We start from the raw sequence: 27,708 nt of genomic DNA on the forward strand, positions 1-27,708 counted from the left end.
CTTCCTGCACGTCTCGCAGCGGTCCGCTCTGCCAAAGGGGGTTATTCTGGATTTTAACAGGTGGTCACATCAATGTGATTGGACTGTGTATTTCTTCTTGGATCCTGTGTGTGTTTCAGGTCACTCAGGAGTACCTTGACCTCTTGAAGTCTTAAGGGCTGTGAACCCTGTTCCTCATAGTATGGAGAGATGTCGTGAGTCCTCCTCCACGATCTTACCCTCACACTCCCTGCCCCTACCAGATCTTTCCTATGCTCCTTCCTACTTAGTTCTGGACCCTCTCTACCTGCCTACACCATATTCATCAACTCCCTTACACTAAAGAGTCCTCTAATCCTTTTTTCTCTCTTTTTTTATCCTTACTGTAAATAGTTGTTAATTTGCTATTGTGCACCCCAATGGCTTTGTCTTATCTTCTGTTCCTAGGACAGACCAGGAGGGATTAAATGTCACCCTTATCTGAATGTCCTGCTGTTCCAGTGTCACCTCACCTGTCCTTATCATTTCCAGTCCCTCTTGGTCACATGACTATTGCACTTATCACTGGCCTCACTGGCCACGAGTATATGAATGGCACATGACCACCAAGACCTATGATTAGCGGAAGTGATCTCATGGATGCGAACAAGATGAGGCTGGAATGGCGAGGAGAGGAGTGACGGTGCCAAAATAGACAGTCAAATGCTGTGTCATATTTTCTTTATTATTGAGTTTTCTGCCTGAAGAATTTTTTTTTAAAACTTCAGAAACCCCCTTAATGAATGAGATAGTACCCCTTAGAGATTACTCCTTTAGTGATCACTTACTGTAAATCATCCTTTAGACTTCCTTTTTTTATCTACAGTACTCTTTTTAAAACTGTGGGTCGCAACTCCATGAGGGTTGTGTAAACAGCTACATGTGGTCATGAGCCAAGGTGAGAAAATATCCGCATGGCAAATTGCCAGCAATACTAATTACCGTATTTTGCAAGTACTGTGTCACAGTCCCGTGACCAGTCACATACAGGGGCAGAGCTTGTACAATAACTCCGTGTAGGTTAGAAGTTGTGTAGAGCTGCATGTAATGAGAAAATGGAGATAACAATGTGAAGTGTTTGGGGTGAAAAGTGGATATAGCGAGGCTGAGTGTGGTGGGAATTGTAGGTGTCACCGAGCTGAGTGTGTGGTGGAAAATGTGAATGTAAGGCATGAATTCAGCAGACTTGAATACATAGTGGTAGCAGCTTGTATGTAGGGAGGAATCATGAAAGCAGTCAAGTTATACCGGTATGTGTAGGGGGTAAGCACTAAGGTAACAGAGCTATGGGGGCAGCAGTGTTGTGTGTTTGTGTGTAGGGCAAAAACATGGAGATAGCAGAGCTGTGCATCTTGAGAACATGGAGACAGTAGAACTGTGTGTTTAGGGAATGTGGATGTAGCAGAGCTGTTTGTGTGTGTGTGTGTGGGGGGGGGGAATGTAAAGATAGCAAAGTTGTGTGTGTGTGAAGAAACATTGAACACAACAGAGGCCTAATATAGCTGACCTCATTTCTAATGGAACTAGGAGGATCCTGCTATCAAAAAGTTTGTGAATTACTGATCTACAGAATTCAGGCTGTTCCCTTGTTGGCCTACAGCAGAGATCCACAACCTTTTGTAGCTCGTCCCTACTGCTTACATGGGGACTAGGACCCAAATAAAGCCACCGGTTGGGGAAAACTATATATTGGTTATGTAGAAAAGGAATTTTTTGGACGTCTTTGGCATGTAATAGGTAACCTATAGGATATCCAGAATTTAAGCCTTCACTTTAGAAAGGAATAGAGAAGAAGTGATGACAAGTGCAGCAGAGAATTTACCGTTGTCCATCAGTGGAGAGCAGCTGGACCATGTAGGCCGATCCCGGGAGATTGGGAAACACATGCATGAAAGGGTAAAAACACTCTTATATGTCATTGTGAAAGGGGTTTTCCAGAGACCCCACAAATCAGATTTCAGCAGCTTCGGTGCTGCAACTACACAGTGTACAGAGCTGGAAGCGGACAGCGCCATTGACCACATAGTGGCCATTTGTGATGAGTGCAGTTCGGCTCCCATTCAATTGAATAATTTTGGCTACATCGGTCGGACCCCCACCAATCTGATATTGATGACCAATCCTAAGGATCTTGGGAAGAATTGTGGTGCAGTAGTCTAGGCTGGAGATGATGAGAGTATTCACTAGGATGACTTGTTGACTCAAGGAAAGTTCAAAGACAGGTCAGAATCAGATTTTATCCCTAGTTAGTGGAATTGTGAGTCTGGGAAAAGTCTGAAGCCGCTTCTTGTTTTCTTGACAGCCATTTTAATAGGGTTGAACGATTGGGAAAGATCGGATCCCGATCAACGATTGAGCAAATTTCACGATCGGGATTGGCTGGAAAATGATCGGAAATCGGATTTTAAAATCTATCCTAAAATCTCAAGATCGGCTCAACCCTACATTTTACTTGAGACAGCACAAATCACAGTCCTCTGGAGCTGGGTCCTCCATACTTTTAAAGTGACCCACCCCCTTCCTAAAATAAAAAACTGACTTACAGACTGTGCTGCAGAGGAAGTCGGCGGCCATTTTATTATAGAACGGACAGGGAGTGAAATGGAGTAACCTAAGTAGTGGCAGCAGCAAGTCAGTACACTGTACATGTGGAGGTTCCCTTTAAGGACACTACATATTTGTCAGTGGTTGGAATATATTCATATTTACTTCAAAGAATAAACTTGTTGCAGCTTCCAGTGGGTTCCATACTTAAGATATGAGCTTATAAAACACGGATTCCTTCACTTGATCCTACTTTATTTGGCAACTTTTCCGCTCTTTGCTATCCATAACTTCTGATTGGGGTTCACCATTCCGGAGTTAGAGTCCTCCCTGTGCTATTTTTTGCGTGTGCTGTATTAAACTGATAAGGCACAAAATTGGGAAAGACCCCCCATCTTTTGCTATGGGCCCCAGCCAAATACAGGGGCATTACTGGCCCCCATACAGTATAATTCCCCCTTTACTGGTTCCTGAACGGTATAACTGCCCACTTTTCTGGCCCACACATGGTTTTGTGCCCTCCTTACTGGCCCTCACACATATACTATCCCGTTTTCTGGCCCCATACAGTATACTGCCCCCTTTACTGGCCCTACACCATAAACCAAGTGACATTGAAGTTCGTTCCCTGATGCATTTACATCTATTGGAACGTCCAGTTCCATTCCGTTCCAATAAAACAGAGCAGAATAGGACCTGCTCTATAATCATTCTTATTATGGGAACAGATCAGAAGCCCTATAGATGTGACTGCATCACGGAATGAGACTCGGAGTGTTATCCGACCGCTCTCCACTACAAACTTGTACCCATCCCGCTCCTGTCAAGGGCATCCTCCGCTCGGGTTCAGCCTGTTGCTGCATATTATATCCCGATGCTGAACAATGTCAGGTCATGACATAACATGTGTAGCCCCCCCTTGGGGCAGGACCTGAGGATTCCCTTGACAGGAGCAGGGATGAGTAAGTGAGTGTCCACCATTACCTGCAGGAGTAATCCAGCAGGTAATGGCCTATTAACAAAAAAAGCAGTCAGCAGGGTATTGGTCCCCTAATGTCATGGGCCCCATTGCAGTCGCTATGGTGGTAGTTCCGCCACTTCTGTGTTATTTTGTCTTTTTGTGGTGTTATTGATTTTTTTTTTTTTTTTTTTTTTTGTCTCTTTCTCTACCAACAGTAAAGTCCAGGACGGGTCAGCTGGCGAAGATCAAGTGGGTTGTGAGCATTGTATTCTATGTATTACAGGTAGGTGCCCAAAATCACTCTTCCTAAATCTAATTTTGGTAGGATTAAGGCCCTGTCATACATAATGCAGCCATGGTGACCCAGATGATCCCATTGAATTATAGTGGGGTCCCACTGTTTTACATTAGGGCTGTCTGTATGTTGGATGGGAACACCATAGGTTAACACTTCCTGTCACTTTCCATCTTGTGTTGAGTACAATGGGGACAGACCAGCAGACATGTTGCTTCCCTTAAAGGCAGGATGTTTGCCCTGATTACCAAGGATCCACCATGTATATAGGCAATAGTTTCCTCCCCTTCCCTGCAGAATGACCTATGGATAGGTCATCAGTATTAGGTCATCTAATAAAGCCTGATGGGTCACATGGCATGTTTGCAGCTCAGTCCCGCCACTGTTAGAAGTAGGGATTGTGATCATAAAGTGCTATCCTACTAGAACCCCCATATGTCATCTCTGGATAAGCATGTACTTTCTTAGTAGCTCCCCCACAGGGAAAATGAAGCATTACACTGTTTCCATTCACATTAATAGGTTATATATGTAATGCAAGGCAGGACAGGTCCTCCAGACTGAGGGACACTCTTTGTAACAACTCTGGCTAAAGCCTCGCTCACATCAGTGTTCGTATTCTGTCCAGGAGAGTCCGCATGGGGACCCCCACGAATGGAATACCGAACGCAAGCGGTGTGTCATTGACTGCCCACGGACCCCATAGACTATAATGGGGTCCGTGTGCTTGCAGCCAGATCTTCGCAGGGAATATGCGGACAGGAAAGTAGTTCACAATCTACTTTCCTGTCCGTATGATGCGAGCAGCGTGCGGCAAGCACACGGACCCCATTATAGTCTATGGGGTCCGTGTGCTTTCACTGCACACTGCTTGCAGTTGTGTTCGGTATTCTGTTTGGGGGGTCCCCCATGTGAACGAAGGGTCAGAGATGAGGATCCTGAATAGATGGGTTGGTCTTATCGGTCACGTGTCTCATGGCTGCCGGCAATACGGTCCAGCGGCACCAGTGGTGGACAACACAGCACCAGGGACAATTCCAATTCTTAGACAACCCCTATAACTCAGAATTCACTAATAGGGTGCACTATAGCACACTCTATGCCCGACAAAGTGTTTTGGGTTTTTTTTTGGTTTTTTTTTTTTTTAGTATTGAGTGCAGCCGGAAAGATGGCATACAATTTGAAATAGGCCCTATGCTCGAGGCTGCACTACTGAAAATTTCTAATCATATGTCTCCTCCTGATTTGTCAGGTATATTGTTGTCATGGAGACTTTGTGTGGACCCAGATCACTAAATTCAACAATATCTACTTATCACAGGGCTTGAATATGTAGGAACATCTGTGTATTGGGGATCTGGGTCCACACAAGATCTGCAAGGAAATATGGCACCTGGCAGGAATCAGAAGGGGACATGTCATAATCTCAATCAGGAGTGCAGCCTTAGACTTTGGATCTGTAACATTATAAAACCTCTCCTGAATTTTCCATTTTCGAAAATAACTATTTTGAAGCTTCTTTTTCTTAGAACTCTGTGTTATGTAGTTCCTCTGTTATTCCTTCTGGAAATTTATGAATCAGTTGATTGACAACCGGGTGTTACTAATTCCCTTATTAATACCTTACCGCTCTAAAGTGGCTTTACAGAGTAAGCAGGCATGGGACAGTGTCAGAGTTTGCAGGGACACACTCCTAACTCGTAACACCTAGTTGTCAATTTATTCATAAATTACCGGGAGGAATAACAGAGGAATTATACAAAATATAGTTGAAACAAATTTTTTTTCAGGGGGAATTACAATTGTCCAATGGACAAATGGACCACATTAGTCACATGGTCTGTTTCTTTTGAATGGGACTGAGCTGCAGTACTAAGCACAGCCACTATGCAATGTGTGGCACTGTGCTTGGTAAGTAGTGAAGTGATCTGATCTATGGAGATACCGAGAATCGAACTGCCATCGTTCTGATATTGATGACCTATCCTAAGGGTACATGATCAATATTTTAGTCCTGAAAAGACCCTTTGAACAATACTCTTTTAAGAATTCTAAAAATGGAGGAAAGTTGTCATTTTTCTGCTCCTGATAGTACAAACACCCAACATGGCTATATCTGCCTACAGACCAAATATCCTAAATCCCAAAGTGCTGTTCCTGGTGTGGTCACAACAGTTGTTATAATAGCCGTGCCAACAGGAGCAGCTGGCACCGAAATCTGGTCACCGACAGTCTCGGATACCAGATTGATCTCTCTATGATTATCCTAATTTCTGTCCATGTAGCGCAAACTGAGGTTCAACAATATCCGTCACATCAGGAGAACCTTACCGTAGTATGTGTGCTGATATTCTATAGTGTGGATGAGTATAAGTGGTACATTTTTGGTGAATTGTCCCAAAATGTGACCTTCATATACACTGCAAAAGTTGTAAATTTTTTTTTCCAAAATCCCACTTTTTTAACCTCAGTCCTTATGCGTACAGTACCGTATTGTGTATCAGAGGCTGTACAAACATGGAATATCTGCAACCGTAATATAATGCTTCCTACGGCGCCCTATCATGGTGTTATTTTTGGGTAGAAGCAATGCCAGCATCTAAATACGTTGAACATAAAGTGTCCAAATTTTACTAACATGGGTGGGCGGAGGAAGCGGGGCACTTATGACACTGGTGTCGGGACAGCCGTGGGGCCGATGGTGGGAGAGGGGACCCGGTGCTCCGTGACAAAGGGCGCAGGGAGACGCAGGTTCCGCAGGGGGGCCCTGGCGAGGAGGGGCAGGGCCGTGAGATACAGAGGGGGGACGCGGGACAGGGAAGGAGTATCATTGCGGAAGAGTAAACGGGTGCGGGACAGGGGGGGAGCCAGAGCAAGGCGGTAGGTAGAGAAGCCGTGGGGACAGGCGAGGGCCAAACGGGTTTAGGGCGCACAGGGGTGAACATGGGACCACATGAACAGTCCTAACCAAACACCAATGCGTAAATATAAGTGGCACAGCACCAACGCCAACCCACAGATGAAGTCACGGGCAGATGCTATTCATCACTACTGTCAATAGTACATTTTGCAATTTTTTATTTTTTTTTAAAGTATTTCCTTTTCCCCACACCAATATTCTACACTGTACATTGTCATACATGAGGCCTCTCCCGTCCTGGCACAGACCTGTGTGATGATAACGCTCCTCATATAGTTTACTATAATCCCCAGCAGGATACAGACTCTTATAATTTTACACCACAACATATGTGTTAGAATGATTTCAAGGATCCTGTCGCTGCGGTGGAGGAAACAAACTGAGCAGTTATAACACTTTCTCCAAAGGTGATAAAACCCTTGAACTAAAGCAATTGACACATCAGGTTACTCAACTAAACTGTCTGCGGTAGACGCCAGGCATTTCCAGTATCGGAGGAATACCTTTAACTGTTTTTATAGGAACGCTATGGAGTGCACGCTGCAGGATCGCTCACAGGATCATGTTTTTGTATGTATTTGGCAATATTCATTGTGCAGCATGTTTTAATTTGAGAATAGGCCAGGTAAAATCCCCAAAAATCCCTTTAAATATATGGACACCTCTGCTCTGATATTTATTTATTTGTACTTTAAATGCAAAATGAATCTGCTTTCTAAGTGTCTTCATTAAGAATTTTGCTGCTGCTGTATAGTCTGTGTAAGTCCTTCACCTAGCTGACTGTCCTGCTGAATGTGACCGCACACTAGCTCTTTTGGTTCTCTGATCCTCCCTTTTTCTAAGTGTTAGTACATATTCACATAAAAGTATTATTTTACAGCCGATTGTACACCAAAGGGTAACCAGTTTTGACGGAAGTTTATTTGTGAAAATGGTCTGGAAATAGCATGGTTTATTATTTAAAAAGAATCTTTCACTGGCCTTGTTATACACAGTGCAGTCCCATTAATGTGACCACCTGTCAAAATCCAGAATAACCCCCTTTGGCAGAGCGGACCGCTGTGAGATGTGCAGGAGGAGAGGGGAGGTTGTGATGATGATCACTGGGGTGTTGAGCCATGCCGACTCTAGTGCCGTGGCCAGCTGCGCTAGGTTACGCGGTTGAGCATCCATGGCGCGAACAACCCGATCGAGGTGGTCCCACAGATTCTCGATTGGGTTCAAGTCCGGGGAATTTACTGGCCAAGGGAGTACGGTAAACTCATCCTGGTGCTCCTCAAACTACGCACGTACACTGCGAACATTATGATACGTCGTATTGTCCTGATCGTAGATGCCATCATCCTGAGGAAAAACAATTCGCATGTAGGGTGAACATGGTCTGTAAGGATAGATGCATACTTGTGTTGATCCATCGTGCCTTCCACAATGATGAGCGCACCCAGATGGCTGATGACACGTGCCTTCTGCCATTGGTTATTTAACGTTGACATCAAACGTAGGCGGTGCTCACATTAATATGACTGGACTGTGTATATATTGCAGGATAGCTGACAGTTTTGCCGGTATTTTCCCCGGTTACAGATTGATGCCGTTAATTTTGGTACCGATATCCCTGCACTTTTACTGTGGCCAACCTTGCAGCTCAGCGTCACTCCTTGGTGGTGAAAAATGCCCCTCCTGACAGTACAAACCATAGAAGTGCACCATGAAGAGGGAAATTGGGCTGTGAGGCCTCTGTGCTTCAGGCCTCGATCCTTACAGTAATATCCTTACCAGACACCATTCGCCTATATTGCTGCCCATTGTGGGTAAAAAGCTTAGCTCTGTTTTGCAGAAGAATTGTCATATTAGGATGCGGTGTCACCGTTTTTCGTCTGCATGTTCTACATTTGCTGTGATTTCTATCGTTTTTTTATTTATCTTTTTACCTTTTGCAGTCTGTAGGTAAAAACACTGCAGTGCGCTCCAGTACTATTGGTTTTGCAGGGAAGTGATCAATTTTTTAGAAGTGCCGGGCATCCCGCTCCCAGCTGGGGGAGGCTGCTTTATACAATGCCCGAGGACAAGGCGTGTGATATCATACACCTGCAGTCTCCCAATGGCTAATTTATTATGTTTTCCTATAGAAATCCACAGAAATGCAGACATCCGGGAAAAGTTGTAGGAAGTTTTTTATTTTCTCTGTAGCTGACATCTTGAGTAGAAAACTACCACGTACACCCCGGTGGGTCCGATTCTACTGCCCTTTAATGATCATTCCAAAGCTTAACAATTCTGGTTTCTCCAATGCTTTACAAAGTCACAATGAAAAAAAATTCTCCCAATTATATGTCCACAGCTCCTTTTTACACCTATGTGTCTCCATGGTGTCTACAGACGACCAACAAAGCTCGTGTAGTCTATATATATATATATATATATATATATATATATATATATATATATATATATGGAGGGCTTCTGGATCTCTACTCACAGACGATGTTTGGGCAGAGGGATTGGGCATGTTGAATTTTGTCATGTCTGATCCTTTGTTCCTCCAGGTTTACTACTGGAGATGTCTAACTGCAGGGTTTTGTCCATTGAGCGTGCTGGCATCCTCAGCTAAGCGGAGTCCGGAAGAATAGCTGGTGGTCAAACGAGAGTGGGTCATAACCCAGCTTTCCTAGAAACAGATAGAGTTAATAAGATGATAGGAGAAGAGGCTTGTGCAGATGACGACAATGTAGCCTATCTGACAATAGACACAGGAGGCTTATGGAAGTGTCCGTGAGGTTCTCACCTCTGCTTACCGTACTAAAGGTTTAGTATTATTCTGCATCCACTTCATTTTGGTTGTCACAGTAACAATGACGGCTACCTAACAAAGTATTCAGGAGAACGGACAGCCTTACAGTCACCTCGCTTTTACTTTTGGCTTCTTTTTTCTGCCTCTATGACATAACCTGATGTGAAGGAGGCCTTTACCTTCTCAACTATCTGCCATACTTAAAGGCACTGGACACTGTTGAATTCTTTATATTTTTAGTGATTGCATTTTCTACAAAAATACGTCACCATTGAGCCGGTAGCACACGACTGTGTGGTAACCGGAGGCCGTGAATTAATGGCGCGGGCAGCGCGCTGGCGACACATGGCTGTCATCCATGTGCCACCAGTGCACCAGCCATTCTTCTGCGGCCCACAGAAGCAGGGCGCAAAATCAGACAGTAATAGGACCTGTTCCATATTTTGCGGCCCAGACTGTTGACCCACATATGTGACCGTCATGTGTACTGGCCCATAGAAATTGATGGGTCAGTGTGCTATCTGGGTGGGGTCCGACAACTGGGAACCCCACTGAACATGAGACCTGAGGTGTGTTACACCCCATTTTCAGTGGAGTGGTAGGTTGGGGATACTCATCACCACTCCATTCATTTCAGTGGGATCCATCGGAGAAAGTCAAAATACATTGCTTGGATATCTCTCGCTCTCTTGGGGAACGGTCTTATATCTCCCATTCAAACTGAGGTACAAAATCCCGCAGTTCTCGTGGTAGGTCAGACCCATACCGATCAGAAAGCTGCACCCTATCCTGCACATAGGCTGTACTTGTTTGTGACCAGAATCCACCTTGAACATTGTTTAGCTGAAAAATATTTTTGAAAATTCTTGAAAGCTAAACCCGCACATTACACTTGTGAGTCAGCGTCGGAGGCCACAGGCCAAGTGTCTATGACTTTCACAGATTCTGATTCATTGCTTTCCTGATCGTACACAGACCTCACAGAGAGCTCTGCATTACATAATTCATGGGCTCCCAATCTCTTGAGCATTCAGTTTTGTTTAGCGGTACACCTGTCTGATAGCAATGACCCTGGAGGGGGAGGCCGGGAGAAGGACCCGCTGTGTTCACGCCATGTTTTTAGCTTAGGTTGATTCTTCTGGATCTCTTGACCACCATCTCCTCCATGGTATGCTCCACTCCATTGGTGTCCCTTGTTTTTCTTCTCTGACTGATGTCACCCAGTTACCTCCCTTTTCTGATGACGTCATCTGCACTACAATATAAAACATGTCTTCTCGCTATCGGAAAGTAAATTGTTTTAACACTAAACTCTTCTCGCTTTTCCGCCAACTACTACTCTATCTAAACCTGACATGTTCATCTCATTGTGTGGCCTCACCATAACTCCGAGGCAGCACGCTCGTTCTCTTGGGGTTATGTTTGAGTCTGATCTTTCTTTCAATCTCCGTATTCAGTCACTTGCATGTTCATGTCGCCTACAACTCAAAAACCTCTCCAGAACCCTTAGGGCTAGTTCACATGGGGCAAGTTGGCAGCAGATTTTGACACGGAATCTGCCTCAAAATCCGCTGCTCCTATTGACTTCAATAGGAGCTGCTTGCTTCTTTTTTCCACTAGTTAGTAGCGGAAAAAAGGAGCGAGGTGTCCTGTCTTACCGCGGATTCCACGGCGTGATGCTCCGGCCCATTCATTTGAACCTAATCCATCGCGAAATGCCGCGACGGGATGCCGGTGCACTGCATCGGCGGCGTGGCAGCGGCAATGTAATATGTACATGCGGAACTCCGTGTGAACTAGCCCTTAGTGTCCCCCTGGTTTATTCTAGCCGGTATGTTTGCATTATATTATTAAGCTCACTATTGTCAAGTGGGCGGTTCTGGGTAGTGTCAGCTAGTCTGAGACCGCCCATCTGACAATAGAGAGTCTAGTTAACATATCAGGTGCTGAAACTAAAAGCCTGATTGCTCAGGCATGGCGGGGGCTAGAGAAAAAATTCCAACTGTGCTGCAGGTGGAGCGACATGTATTAAAATTGTAAGACAGTTGGAGTTAGTGAAGATGGTAAAAGTTTCCTTTTAAAAACTGATGACAAAAAAGTGCTATAAGGGGACAGTTTCATAAATATGCCCCTCTGTGTTCTGTATCATAGATTCCTTAACAGGGTCCTTTTTTAACTAGACAGCCCCCTAAGTCACTATTATAAGTTTAGGAGATTATAAGGTTATGGCGGTCTGAGGCTGAAAACCAACTATGGGCCTTGTTTTCTGTTTTCGAATGTCTCTCTTCCATCTTCATGTGAGTCCCTGGTTATTAAATACGGGTCACTTAGAACATTCTTTGTTTTAAAGAGCTTAAGAAAAATTCTCTATCCCAGGAGGCCCCAATACTACCCTGCAGACATGGACAACCAGATAATTTCAACTGAGACTATGTAATACATCATGTCCCCTGTGGAGGCGCTGCAGGGAAATTAAACACTTGCTCCTAAAATCACAAACAGATTTTAGCTGATCACTAACAGCTAGATCGGTGACGCTGGGTTCTCACTAGGTACACACGCATGGGAAGTCGAACCGCGGAGAACCAGACTGCTAAAACAACGGTCACACACTCACTATAATGGGGCTGCTAGGTGTCTGCCATTTGCAGACTGAAAATGTAGGAAAGAAAAGTCCTCTGTGCAGGCGCTTTCTGCAACCGACCCCAGCACCCAGGTTGCTCATCTAAGAGAAAAAATTGAGTGAGCAATTTCTGTAAGGCCACAAATGGCCACGTTCAGGCTGAGAAATATAGTCTTGCAGGCAATAGGCTGCTGATGGTTGCTACATAGGATATATATGTATATCTTATTCTCCGCCCTGTATCAGATCATTTCTATTCTAGCGGTCCCACTATCCAGTCCCACCATTGCACTAAGCTGTTGTCGCCTATTATACTGTCCTCTCGTGCCATTGTCTATAGTATTTGTTTGCACCAGGTATACTGTGCCGCCATGCGCCGTGCCCAGCACGGACAGGCCCGGTCTAGAGCTCTGGCTTTGCTATCTCACCACACCCAGTGCACATTTCTGTAGCCTGGTTGTAGTAAATTCCCTGTAGCTTAGCACAACTCATGCCCGGGCGGCCGCCCCTCCCTAATGTTAAAGAATTCAAGCATAAAAAGCATTGGGACGGTTGAAATTTTTGCCCTTGGCAAGAGCTGACTTACAAAACCGCATTTCGGAGTGTAATTTTTTTTTGTACCTCTTCTGTTATTACTGGTTTGTGCAGATCACATGGCGAGGAGGTTCATGTTCTTACAGAGGTGCACACACCTGCTCCTTTAAGATCTCCACCTATTTACCCTGAATTGTTCATATTTGTCATAGGGAAAATGGAAAGGTCTCTGCAAATATAATCAAGACAAATGCAAAAAATCCAGCGTGCTGCCCCTTCATGTTACTCTTGTCATGCGCAGGGTGCACAAGCCAAACAGCCAGAGGCTCAATAGTACTAACACATTCTGCCGGAAAGATCTGGTCCTGCTTAGTAACACGCTATATACCGCGGATGTCATACATACTTTATATATTCTTATAGGCGGTGCTATTATTACACGTAGTAAACATACAAGTTACTACTTGTACCTGTCACCATGCCCTAAAATTATGTAAACATCAACGTCTTGGAATACAGTATTAGGGATTGTTTACATTGTACACAATGGAGGTATATACTGAGAGGACTCCCAACGTATACTACAACCTGAAGGCTGCAACGCCACCTGTTGTATAGGCATACAGTGCTTGCAATTCTTCTGTATGAGATTTTTTGGTGACCCCAATTACAGAGCCTGGAAAAATTGCTAAGGTATCAATACTGGCAGCTTGATGGTCATTAATAATGAGCTCAGTTTCATGGCTTTAAATAATAACATATGGCTTGACAGTCATAAATCTCTGGTGGGTACAGAGGTTAGTGGTTACATGTCTCAGGTTGGTTCACAGATTAGTGGTTACAAGTCTCTGGTTATCATACAGCTAAGTGGTCATACAGCCTAGGAGTCACAATTCTCTAGTGGGCATATGGCTTAGCAGTTACAAGTCTGTAGTGGGCATACGGCTTAGCAGTTACAAGTCTCTTGTGGGCATATGGCTTAGCAGTTACAAGACTCTAGTGGGCATACGGCTTAGCAGTTACGAGTCTCTAGTGAGCATAGAGCTTAGCAGTTACAAGTCTCTAGTGAGCATACAGCTTAGCAATTACGAGTCTCTAGTGGGTATACGGCTTAGCGGATACAAGTCTCTAGTGGACATACAGCTTAGCGGATACAAGTCTCTACTGGGCATACAGCTTAGCCGTTACAAGTCTCTAGTGGGCATACGGCTTAGCAGTTACAAGTCTCTAGTGGGCATACGGCTTAGCAGTTAGAAGTCTCTAGTGGGCATACAGCTTAGGAGTTACAAGTCTCTAGTGGGTGTACGGCTTAGCAGTTACAAGTCTCTATCGGGTGTACGGCTTAGCAGTTATGAGTCTCTGATGGCTGCATGGCTTAGCAGTAACAAGTCTCTGAGCACAGCTTAATGGCTACAGTTCCATAGTGGGCACAAAGTTTAGCAGTTACAAGCCTCTAGAGGGCACACATCTTAGCAGTTACAAGTTTGTAGTGGACACAGAGCTTAGGGGATGCAAGTCTCTGGTGGGCAAAGAGCTTAGTGGTTATGTCTCTGGTGGGCCCACAGCTTATTCTTTACAGTTTTCGTTGGGCACAGAGCTTAGCAGTTACAGATCTCTGGTGTGCATACAGCAAGTTTCTGTGGGTGCACAGCTTAGTGGTTCCAAGTTTCTGGTTCAGTGCTCCAGACTAAAAAATGACCTCCCACAGTATAATACTCCCCAGTAACCTCCTACACAGTATAATGCTCCACAGTGACCTTCTACATAGTATAATGCTCCACAGTGACCTTCCACACTTAATACTTCTTAGTGCACCACACACTGAGTATAAGGCTCTCCAGTGACCTACCACATAGTATAATGCTCTACAGTGACCTCCCACACAGTATAATGCTCTACAGTGACTTCCCACACAGTATAATACTCCCCAGTAACCTCCTACAGAGTATAATGCTACACAGTGACCTGCCACACAGTATAATACTCCCCAGTAACCTCCTACACAGTATAATGCTCCACAGTGACCTTCCACACAGTGTAATGCTCCACAGTGACCTTCCACACTTAATACTTCTTAGTGCACCACACACTCAGTATAAGGCTCTCCAGTGACCTACCACATAGTATAATGCTCCACAGTGACCTCCCACACAGTATAATACTCCCCAGTAACCTCCTACACAGTATAATACTCCCCAGTAACCTCCTACACAGTATAATGCTCCGCAGTGACCTCCCACACAGTATAATACTTCCCAGTAACCTCCTACACAGTATAATGCTCCACAGTGACCTCCCACACAGTATAATACTCCCCAGTAACCTCCTACACAGTATAATGCTCCACAGTGACCTCCTACACAGTATAATGCTCCACAGTGACCTTCCACACAGTATAATGCTCCACAGTGACCTCCCACAGAATAATACTCCCCAGTAACCTCCTACACAGTATAATACTCACCAGTAACCTCCTACACAGTATAATGCTCCACAGTGACCTTCCACACTTAATACTTCTTAGTGCACCACACACTCAGTATAAGGCTCTCCACTGACCTACCACATAGTATAATGCTCTACAGTGACCTCCCACACAGTATAATGCTCTACAGTGACCTCCCACACAGTATAATACTCCCCAGTAACCTCCTACACAGTATAATGCTCCACAGTGACCTCCCACACAGTATAATACTCCCCAGTAACCTCCTACACAGTATAATGCTCCACAGTGACCTTCCACACAGTATAATGCTCCACAGTGACCTTCCACACTTAATACTTCTTAGTGCACCACACACTCAGTATAAGGCTCTCCAGTGACCTACCACATAGTATAATGCTCCACAGTGACCTCCCACACAGTATAATACTCTCCAGTAACCTCCTACACAGTATAATGCTCCACAGTGACCTCCTACACAGTATAATGCTCCACAGTGACCTTCCACACAGTATAATGCTTCACAGTGACCTCCCACAGAATAATACTCCCCAGTAACCTCCTACACAGTATAATACTCACCAGTAACCTCCTACACAGTATAATGCTCCACAGTGACCTTCCACACTTAATACTTCTTAGTGCACCACACACTCAGTATAAGGCTCTCCACTGACCTACCACATAGTATAATGCTCTACAGTGACCTCCTACACAGTATAATGCTCCACAGTGACCTCCCACACAGTATAATACTCCCCAGTAACCTCCTACACAGTATAATGCTCCACAGTGACCTTCCACACAGTATAATGCTCCACAGTGACCTTCCACACTTAATACTTCTTAGTGCACCACACACTCAGTATAAGGCTCTCCAGTGACCTACCACATAGTATAATGCTCCACAGTGACCTCCCACACAGTATAATACTCCCCAGTAACCTCCTACACAGTATAATGCTCCGCAGTGACCTCCCACACAGTATAATACTTCCCAGTAACCTCCTACACAGTATAATGCTCCACAGTGACCTCCCACACAGTATAATACTCCCCAGTAACCTCCTACACAGTATAATACTCCCCAGTAACCTCCTACACAGTATAATGCTCCACAGTGACCTCCCACACAGTATAATACTCCCCAGTAACCTCCTACACAGTATAATACTCCCCAGTAACCTCCTACACAGTATAATGCTCCACAGTGACCTTCCACACAGTATAATGCTCTACAGTGACCTCCCACACAGTATAATGCTCCACAGTGACCTCCCACACAGTATAATACTCCCCAGTAACGTCCTACACAGTATAATGCTCCACAGTGACTTTCCACACAGTATAATGCTCCATAGTGACCTCCCACACAGTATAATACTCCCCAGTAACCTCCTACACAGTATAATGCTCCACAGTGACCTCCCACACAGTATAATACTCTCCAGTAACCTCCTACACAGTATAATGCTCCACAGTGACCTCCCACACAGTATAATACTTCCCAGTAACCTCCTACACAGTATAATGCTCCACAGTGACCTCCCACACAGTATAATACTCCCCAGTAACCTCCTACACAGTATAATACTCCCCAGTAACCTCCTACACAGTATAATACTCCCCAGTAACCTCCTACACAGTATAATGCTCCACAGTGACCTTCCACACAGTATAATGCTCTACAGTGACCTCCCACACAGTATAATGCTCTACAGTGACCTACCACACTTAATGCTTCTTAGTGCACCACGCACTCAGTATAAGGCTCTCCAGTGACCTACCACACAGTATAATGCTCCACAAGGACCTCCCACACGTAATAATACTTCTCAATGCCTCTCACACACAGTATATTGCTCCACCAATGTCACAGAGGAGAGATAGATGGTATTAAGAGTTGGTGCAATGATACTTTCCTGCTTGACACCTGCTCGGACAGTGAAAGGAGTTTTTATTAGTCTTCTTTTGTTTCCACTGTGAATTGGTGATCCCACTGGATGTGGTATTGCAGCCAGGATTGAGATGCAGAGACAGCCCAGTATTAGGGCACTTTTTCTAGACCATTTCCTTAAAGAAGTAGAGTAAATCCTGAATACTTAGTGGAACAAGTGCCAAATAAAACACATTGATCCAAGTGCCGGACAATCTTCTAATGACCAGTGTCTGCATGCAGATCAGTGACTAGAGACCTCCGGAGATCACCGTCCTGTACACTCCACCACTAGCTCATAGCTGCAGGACTTGACTAGGAAAGACAAGAGTCTTCTCAAGAAAGTCAGTACTAAGGCAAGTAAAGAATTATGACCAATCTGAGACCTAGATCTGGTGGAATGGGACCATATTGCTGCAGACCTCTTCTGCTTAGATGCTATTGTGAATAGACATGTCTTCTTCTCCCTGCTCTGCCATGGAGGATCTCTGGAGCCTATACCTGTTTGTTAAGGGTGGACCTGCCAGGACGTCAAGTCTTCAGGCGATATATTTGTAAGGTTCATCAGCACTCTCAAGGCTCACCACAGCTGTCTGAGGATCCTCTAGGATATTGACACACTAACTCTATGGATTCTAGAAGACTGGCACTTGATACTTGAAAAATATAGAATAACGTGTTGTTGGCACCAAAGACTCTAGAATAATGACACATTGACTGAGGACTCTGTAGTAACGGCACGCTGATACTTACAGGGATCCTATCATTTAAACTCAATTTTTTTCTGCCTAATACGTAGGAATAGCCTTAAGAAAGGCTATTCGTCTCCTACCTTTAGATGTCTTCTCAGGGCCGCCGTTTGGTATATAATTCGTTTTTAGTCGGTATGCAAATGAATGCTCTCACAGCACTGGGGGCAGGCCCCAGCGCTCAAACAGCACTGGTGGCGTGCCCAATGCTGCGAGAGAACCCTCCAGCGACGCCTCCATCTTCTTCAGGAACAGGTTTTCTTCATGTCTTCTTCTGGGGGTTGGCTTCAAACTTCAAGGCCTAGGGCAAAGCCGACTGCGCATGCCTGCCGGCTGCAAGAAAATGTCCGCTTACAACACTGTGCAAGCGGCCATTTTCTTGTGGCCTGTAAGGCATGCCCAGTCAGCTTTGACCAAGGCCTAGAAGTTTGAAGCCAACTCTCGGAAGAAGACGCAAAGAAGACCCGTTCCTGAAGAAGATGGAGGCGTCGCTGCAAAGTTCTTTCACAGCATTGGGGTCGCCCCCAGTGCTGCGAGAGAACTCATTTGCATACCAGCGAAAACCGGGATTTCTATGGAACGGTGGCATGGAGAAGACATCTAAAGGTAGGAGAAGAATAGCCTTTCTAAAGAATAGCCTTTCTAAAGGCTATTCCTACGTGATAGGTAGAAAAAATTGAGTTTAAATGATAGGATCCCTTTAAAGATTCTAAAATAAGGGAACTCTGGCACTGATGACTCAAGAGTAATGGCATGTTGATACTTGAAGAATAACAGCACACTGACCCTTGGAGGATCTAGAATGGTGAAACAGGCACTGATGACTCTAGAAATAATAGCACCCTATCACGGTAACTTTAAGAATCTAGAATAATAGCACTTTGGTATTGGGGACTCTAGACTGATGACACTGCTACTCTTAAAGAATCTAGAACAATATAACTGGTATATAACAAGTAAAATCCACAGCCAACAGCGAATAAACAGTATAATATAGGATCTCCTGATGCACGGACACTGCCTCCCGGATGAGGACGAATGTGCAATGCAAAAAATGGTGGGTGTATCCAGCAACCATGGAACGATCCAGAGATATATAAAACTTAGCATTTATTCATTTCAAAATGCAGTCCAAAAAACTGCGAGATACTGTGTGTGAATAAAAAAATGATTTACAAAAACATATCAAGATGGAAAAACGGACCAACATATGCATGGTTAACCGCTGACGCGTTTCGAGGACTTCACCTCTTAGTCATAGCGCTATGACTGGTATAACACTGGTACTGAGGTCTCCGTACATTGGCACATAGATGTAAGCGTGAATTCTACTTGCAGCCACCAGTAGGAGACGCTCCTGAGCTTATTGTTTACTTTGTTGTTATTGAGTTCAATGGGGCCAGTCTTCCTAACCCCCAGCCTGTGGAGGGTGCACCTATAGGGGAGATATTAGTTATATTAGTATACCAGTTATTTCCGCCATCATTTATGCGCCCCGCACGTCCTCACCACATCCACTTTTTATTCATTATTTGTGCAAAAAATTCTGACTGTATATATTTATAAAATAATGCAAGCAGAATTTTTTTTTTTTATCTAGGGCTGTAACTGGGGCTCCTAGATGGTGGATGGGGCCAGCATGACCGCACAATTTACCCCTTTAATTTTAGTAGCGTAAAGTTAATATGGCGGCGTGTGTCAGCGAAACAAAGTGCGAGGTTTATATTTATAAGTGTGTAAATTATAGATCTATATATGCATATTTCATTATCATAGATGAAGTTCTAATGTATTACAGTCCTGGGGGAGTCATTTATTATATTACGCTTCATCTGAGCCCAAGTGATATAACCCCGACCACAGCTAACAGCACTGGGTAAGGCAGGCAGCCGAAATATCAGGGGCTCCTATGAAGTATCAGGTACTCATGGAGGTATACAGGTTGTGTATGGTATCCTGCAGTACATTTACCACAGATATTACAGCCGATCCTGTAGTCTGGATACAAGATGAGATACGGCAGGACATGGAGGTATATATAGGCTCTGTATGGTATATATAGGCTCTGTATGGTATATAGCAGTACATTTACCACAGATGTTACAGCCCTGTAGTCTGGATACAAGATGAGATACGGCAGGACATGGAGGTATATACAGGCTCTGTATGGTATATATAGGCTCTGTATGGTATATAGCAGTACATTTACCACAGATGTTACAGCCCTGTAGTCTGGATACAAGATGAGATACGGCAGGACATGGAGGTATATACAGGCTCTGTATGGTATATAGCAGTACATTTACCACAGATGTTACAGGCCTGTAGTCTGGATACAAGATGAGATACGGCAGAACATGGAGGTATATACAGGCTCTGTATGGTATATAGCAGTACATTTACCATAGAAGTTACACCTGTAGCCTGGATACAAGATGAGATTCGGCAGGACATGGAGGTATATACAGGCTCTGTATGGTATATAGCAGTACATTTACCACAGATGTTACACCTGTAGTCTGGATACAAGATGAGATACGGCAGGACATGGAGGTATATAAAGGTTCTGTATGGTATATAGCAGTACATTTACCATAGAAGTTACACCTGTAGTCTGGATACAAGATGAGATACGGCAGGACATGGAGGTATATACAGGATCTGTATGGTATATAGCAGTACATTTACCACAGATGTTACACCTGTAGTCTGGATACAAGATGAAATACGGCAGGACATGGAGGTATATACAGGCTCTGTATGGTATATAGCAGTACATTTACCACAGATGTTACAGCCCTGTAGTCTGTAATCACTGCCCCAACACCTCCTAACAGCCAGGTCACAATAACCTAGATGGCGGACAATTTGTCAAAGCAACCATCTTGTCTCCTAGTCCACTGATTACCTCTCTCAAAGTCAGTCAACTGGGCAAAGTGTCTTTTAGTTCATTGTAGAGACATGTCTAGCAGACATCAGTAAGGTACACTACCCAAAATAGCCTCTGAGAGCCTTTTTATAGAGCAGCAGGGGAAGCACTTTTACGCCCTCTTGTGGCAAGTTAATATGTCTAACCAGACCACACCTAGAATCATTCACATAGCTGCCTGAAACATAATGGCAGGACAAGTTTTGCAGCAATCCGACATATCTATCTGGGTGCGGTATTTTTTTTTTTTTTTTTTTGTCAGTGAGTGATAGGAAAGCTGTCAAGTTAAAATGACACACAAGGACGGCACAGTGATGGTGTGGGTGCATACAACTAAAAACACCATTGTAGTGGCCACACAAAGTATATTTGATGAAGGTGTAAGACTTTTTTGGAACCAATGCAACTCATGTCAGTGGGCCTTGTCTGGTATTGCAGTATTTACTTGAACAGAGGTTAGTTGCAATATCACACACAACCAGTGGACAAGGGTGGCGCTTTCTGATATTAGGAAGATGCTTCTTCCTACCCACATGAGGAGGAGGGTATTTTGTTCCATAACTACTTGTAACTGTGCAGAGATTCAGGACAGCAAGTCCTCAGCCAGGAGTATGTGTGGTGGATCACATGTCAGCGTCTTCTGTCACAGTGTTTTATATGTACAGTACAAGATAAATTATACAAAACAGAAAATATGACATTTGTATTTCTACTCTTATTTTTTTTCTAGGCCGCTCTGATGATTTCCCTCATATGGAAATATTACTCAGAACCAGTGACTAAGCTGCCCAGTAAATGGATTGCACCCTTAGAACGTCTGGTAGCTTTTCCAACTGGAATTGAAGGTATCCAGTGACCAAATGTTCAAAGCATATTTACACATTTCAAGACCATTCTATAATATAGATATAATGTGTTACATGCTGTATTATACTCCAGAGCTGCACTCACTATTCTGCCAGTACAGTCACTGTTATACATACATTACATTACTTATCCTGTACTGATCCTGAGTTATATCCTGTATTATACTTCAGAGCTACGCTCACTATTCTGCTGATACAGCCACTGTGTACATACATTACATTACTTATCCTGTACTGATCCTGAGATACATCATGTATTATTGTATTATATAGTACTCCAGAGCTGCGTTCACTATCCTGCTGATACAGCCACTGTGTACATACATTACATTACTTATCCTGTACTGATCCTGAGATACATCATGTATTATATAGTACTCCAGAGCTGCGTTCACTATCCTGCTGATACAGTCACTGTGTATATACATTACATTACTTATCCTGTACTGATCCTGAGTTGCATCCTGTATTATACTCCAGAGCTGCACTCACTATTCTGCTGGTGGAGTCACTGTGTACATACATTACATTACATTACTTATCCTGTACTGATCCTGAGTTGCATCCTGTATTATACTCCAGAGCTGCACTCACTATTCTGCTGGTACAGTCATTGTGTACATACATTACATTACATTACTTATCCTGTACTGATCCTGAGTTACATCCTGTATTATACTCCAGAGCTGCGCTCACTATTCTGCTGGTACAGTCTCTGTGTACATACATTACATTACTTATCCTGTACTGATCCTGAGTTACATCCTGTATTATACTCCAGAGCTGCACTCACTATTCTGCTGGTGGAGTCACTGTGTACATACATTACATTACATTACTTATCCTGTACTGATCCTGAGTTGCATCCTGTATTATACTCCAGAGCTGCACTCACTATTCTGCTGGTACAGTCATTGTGTACATACATTACATTACATTACTTATCCTGTACTGATCCTGAGTTACATCCTGTATTATACTCCAGAGCTGCACTCACTATTCTGCTGGTGTAGTCACTGTGTACATACATTACATTACTTATCCTGTACTGATCCTGAGATACATCATGTATTATATAGTACTCCAGAGCTGGACTCACTATCCTGCTGATACAGTCACTGTGTATATACATTACATTACTTATCCTGTACTGATCCTCAGTTACATCCTGTATTATACTCCAGAGCTGCACTCACTATTCTGCTGGTGCAGTCACTGTGTGCATACATTACATTATTTATCTTGTACTGATCTTGAGTTACATCCTGTATTATACTCCAGAGCTGTGCTCACTATTCTGCTGATACAGTCACTGTGTACATACATTACATTACTGATCCTGAGTTACATCCTGTATTATACTCCAGAGCTGTGCTCACTATTCTGCTGGTGCAGTCACTGTGTACATCTCTTGTATTATACTCCAGAGCTGCGCTCACTATTCTGCTGCTACAGTCACTGTGTATACACATTATATTACATATCTTGTACTGATCCTGAGTTACATCCTGTTTTATCCTCCAGAGCTGCACTCACTATACTATCACTAATAACACCGATGTAATATTCTTCTATGACATTCGTGCAGGCTTCTTCCTGCAGATAGTAATGAGTTATTATGGCGCTATTATTGTTATGTAGGTCGCTCTTGTATCCTTTGGCACCAGCCGCACACACGTCCTAATATATAAAGCCAACACTGTGGCCGTGATGACTGGTTTGTGGCTACAGTATTCTGCATTCCAGTGAACCACAGACTCCTCAGCCAGGTCCTCGGCTTTCATATAGATTCTTTTGTGACGACTTCCGTGTGACTTGTGCTGTACTATTGCATTATATGAACCTATCAGAGGGCAAAAGCACACAGTCTGGCCTTCGTCAGGCTTTGCGGCCTATGGATACGTTGAGCTTATTCACTGGGAACATTCCTGATGTATATCTCGTAGGACTGTATTTTGTGAGCATTGTTTGGAAATATTTTGTGCCATGATATGGCATTGTTATTCGGACACTGAATGGCTGTACTTTGTGAGCAAATTTTGGAAGTTGTCTGTGGCAAAATTTGGTGCTATTATTTGGCACTCATTGACTGTATTTTATGAGCAGTGTTTCGGTGTATTATGTAGCATTGTGTGGCAGTATTTTTTTGAACACTGAATGGCTGTATTTTGTGAGCAGTGTTTGTAAGTATTATGTGGTATTATATGGTGCTATTACTTGGGTACTGAATGACATTTTTTGTATGAGCATTGTTTAGGTGTTTTTTTGGGCACTATATAGCGGTATTATTTTGGTTCCAAATGGATGTATTGTGTGAGCATTGTTTAGAAGTATTATGTGGTATGATATGGTGGTATCATTTGGTCACTGAATGGCTGTGGTGTTCAAGCATTTTTTGGCAAGTTATGGGACATCGTATGACGATAATCTTTAGCTAATGCATGGCAGTATTGTATTAATATTGTTTTGGTGTATTATGGGGCATCGCATGGTGGTATTATTTGAGTAGTGAATGGTTGTATTGTATGAGCAATGTTTACGTGTTTTAATGGGCAATGTCTGGCGGTATTACTTGGGCACTGAATGGCTGTATTGTCCCATCCTTGTATAGATGTATTGTGTAGCATTCACTCTACATGTATCTTCTCTTTCAGACGGGGTAGGGATTACCTGTTGGCTTGTGGTGTGTAACAAAGTTGTGGCCATCATGCTGTACCCCATCAGCTGAGCCGTGCGGAGGACACTATTCCTACAAGCTGCGGACACCCCACATCCATAGGCATCCATTGTTTACAGTCCACCAGAGGTCCACCATCTATTTATTCATAGTACTGATTGATTTATGATGTATTATTGTGCTGATCGGCCCGCCTGACCCTGTGTGTGATGTCATTGTATGTGATGAGGTCATTGTATGTCTTATTATGTCACATGTTCAATAAAGCAGAATAACATTGTAATGACTATTGCGGCCTATTCTTTGCATCCTTGTAATGTTGTACAATTTACACTGACTATAACTAAAGAAAAACCCACAATCCTATAAGCCCCATATACACGACTGAGTGATCTGTCCATGGTATCGGAACAGAACCCTATTCAAATCCCTGGGGAACAGATGGCATCCAGATGTTGTCCAAGAGCAATACACTATAAAATGACCCTTGGTATGGAAACTTAGTCGTGTGCATTAGGCCTCACTGTTCACATTCTTTATAATCAGTGGCAGTATTATAGTAGTTATATTCTTGTACATAGGAGCAGTATCATAGTAGTTATATTTTTGTACATAGGAGTAGTATTATAGTAGTTATATTCTTGTACATAGGAGTAGTATTATAGTAGTTATATTCTTGTACATAGAGAAGTATTATAGTAGTTATATTCTTGTACATAGGAGTAGTATTATAGTAGTTATATTTTTGTACATAGCAGCAGTATTATAGTAGTTATATTCTTGTACATAGGAGTACTATTATAGTAGTTATATTCTTATACATAGAGCAGTATTATAGTAGTTATATTCTTGTACATAAGAGTAGTATTATAGTAGTTATATTCTTGTACATAGGAGTAGTATTATAGTAGTTATATTCTTGTACATAAGAGTAGTATTATAGTAGTTATATTCTTGTACATAGGAGTAGTATTATAGTAGTTAAATTCTTGTACATAGGAGCAGTATTATAGTAGTTATATTCTTGTACATAGGAGGTAGTATTATAGTAGATATATTCTTGTATATAGGAGGTAGTATTATAGTAGTTATATTCTTGTACATAGGAGTAGTATTATAGTAGTTATATTCTTGTACATAGGAGCAGTATTATAGTAGTTATATTCTTGTACATAGGAGTAGTATTATAGTAGTTATATTCTTGTACATAGGAGTAGTATTGTAGTAGTTATATTCTTGTACATAGGAGCAGTATTATAGTAGTTATATTCTTGTACATAGGAGCAGTATTATAATAGTTATATTCTTGTACATAGGAGCAGTATTATAGTAGTTATATTCTTGTACATAGGAGTAGTATTATAGTAGTTATATTCTTGTACATAGGAGTACTATTATAGTAGTTATATTCTTGTACATAGAGCAGTATTATAGTAGTAATATTCTTGTACATAGGAGTAGTATTCTAGTAGTTATATTCTTGTACATAGGAGTAGTATTATAGTAGTTATATTCTTGTACATAGGAGTAGTATTATAGTAGTTATATTCTTGTACATAGGAGGTAGTATTATAGTAGTTATATTCTTGTACATAGGAGTACTATTATAGTAGTTATATTCTTGTACATAGGAGTACTATTATAGTAGTTATATTCTTGTACATAGGAGTACTATTATAGTAGTTATATTCTTGTACATAGGAGTACTATTATAGTAGTTATATTCTTGTACATAGAGCAGTATTATAGTAGTAATATTCTTGTACATAGGAGTAGTATTATAGTAGTTATATTCTTGTACATAGGAGTACTATTATAGTAGTTATATTCTTGTACATAGAGCAGTATTATAGTAGTAATATTCTTGTACAAAGGAGCAGTATTATAGTAGTTATATTCTTGTACATAGAGCAGTATTATAGTAGTTATATTCTTGTACATAGGAGTACTATTATAGTAGTTATATTCTTGTACATAGGAGTAGCATTATAGTAGTTATATTTTTATACATAGGAGTAGTATTATAGTAGTTATATTCTTGTACATAGGAGTAGTATTATAGTAGTTATATTTTTGTACATAGGAGTAGTATTATAGTAGTTATATTCTTGTACATAGGAGTACTATTAGTGTGAGTTCACACTGAGTATACGCCAGCTTATTCTAAACGTAAAACATGTTCAGAATCAGCGGCGTATAAAGCAGTTCCCATTCATTTCTATGGGAGTCGGCATACGAGCGCTCCCCATAGAAATGAATGGGCTGCTTTTTTCACTACGAGCACTCCCATTGAAGTGAATGGGAAGTGCCCGTGTGTACGGCTAGCTCTGCTCATGTAATAAGCTGGCGTATACTCAGTGTGAACTCACCCTTATAGTAATTATATTCTTGTACATAGGAGGTAGTATTATAGTAGTTATATTCTTGTACATAGGAGCAGTATTATAGTAGTTATATTCTTGTACGTAGGAGTAGTATTATAGTAGTTATATTCTTAGATAAGAAAAATAAGCATATAGCTCACCACCTCCAGTTAGCTTGATAAGTCCTTATAATTCCTGGGTGCACGATCCTGGCCTCTGACTAAGGCACTTTGTAGTTGAAGCATATAGAAAAGGATAGTAGGATCCGCTCGACCAGGTAAGTTAAAAAATAACTTTTAATCCGACATGGTTAAAAAACACACAAAAGTAAATAGATGTGAAATGACAAAAAAGAAGAAAAATGGTGATTAAAACCACATTCTGATAGCTCTAGCTGACGCGTTTCAAGACGCAAGGTCTCTTACTCATAGCTTTGCTTCTAGATACTGAGGTTGACCTCAAGACAATGATCCAAAACACCGCTCCAAATCCTCAGGCATTCATGCAGAGGAACAATTACAATGTTCTGGAATGGCCATCCCAGTCCCCAGACCTGAATATCATTGAACATCTGTGGGATGATTTGAAGCGGGCTGTCCATGCTCGGCGACCATCTAACTTAACTGAACTTGAATTGTTTGTCCAAAATACCTTCATCCAGGATCCAGGAACTGATTAAAAGCTACAGGAAGCGACTAGAGGCTGTTATCTCTGCAAAAGGAGGATGTACTAAATATTAATGTCACTTTTCTGTTGAGGTGCCCATACTTTTGCATCGGTCAAATTTTGGTTTAATGCATATTGCGCATTTTCTGTTAGTACAATAAACCTCATTTCAATCCTGAAATATTACTGTGTCCATCAGTTATTAGATATATCAAACTGAAATGGCTGCTGCAAACACCAAAATATTTAGAACTAAAAATGATTAAGATTAATAGGGGTGCCCAAACTTTTTCATAGGACTGTATGTGCACAATATGATGGTATGACTTGGGTTCTGTATAGTATATTATGTGTGCACAATATGGTACTTGGGTTTTGTATAATGAATTG

General features: G+C 42.5%; 1 protein-coding gene across 1 annotated transcript in view; it reads left to right on the plus strand.

Annotated features, from left to right (window-relative positions):
* Positions 1–24,563, plus strand: part of GET1 (guided entry of tail-anchored proteins factor 1) — a 40,975-nt gene extending 16,412 nt beyond the window's left edge. Inside the window, exons 3-5 of the mRNA XM_075263530.1 lie at positions 3,739–3,806; positions 21,477–21,591; positions 24,267–24,563. Of these exons, the coding sequence (XP_075119631.1) occupies positions 3,739–3,806; positions 21,477–21,591; positions 24,267–24,340 (257 nt within the window). The 3' untranslated portion in view covers positions 24,341–24,563. The remainder of the gene's footprint in view (positions 1–3,738; positions 3,807–21,476; positions 21,592–24,266) is intronic.
* The last annotated feature ends 3,145 nt before the right edge of the window (positions 24,564–27,708 follow it).

This window comes from Leptodactylus fuscus, chromosome 2 (genome assembly GCF_031893055.1).
Source record: "Leptodactylus fuscus isolate aLepFus1 chromosome 2, aLepFus1.hap2, whole genome shotgun sequence".
Classification (NCBI taxonomy): domain Eukaryota; kingdom Metazoa; phylum Chordata; class Amphibia; order Anura; family Leptodactylidae; genus Leptodactylus; species Leptodactylus fuscus.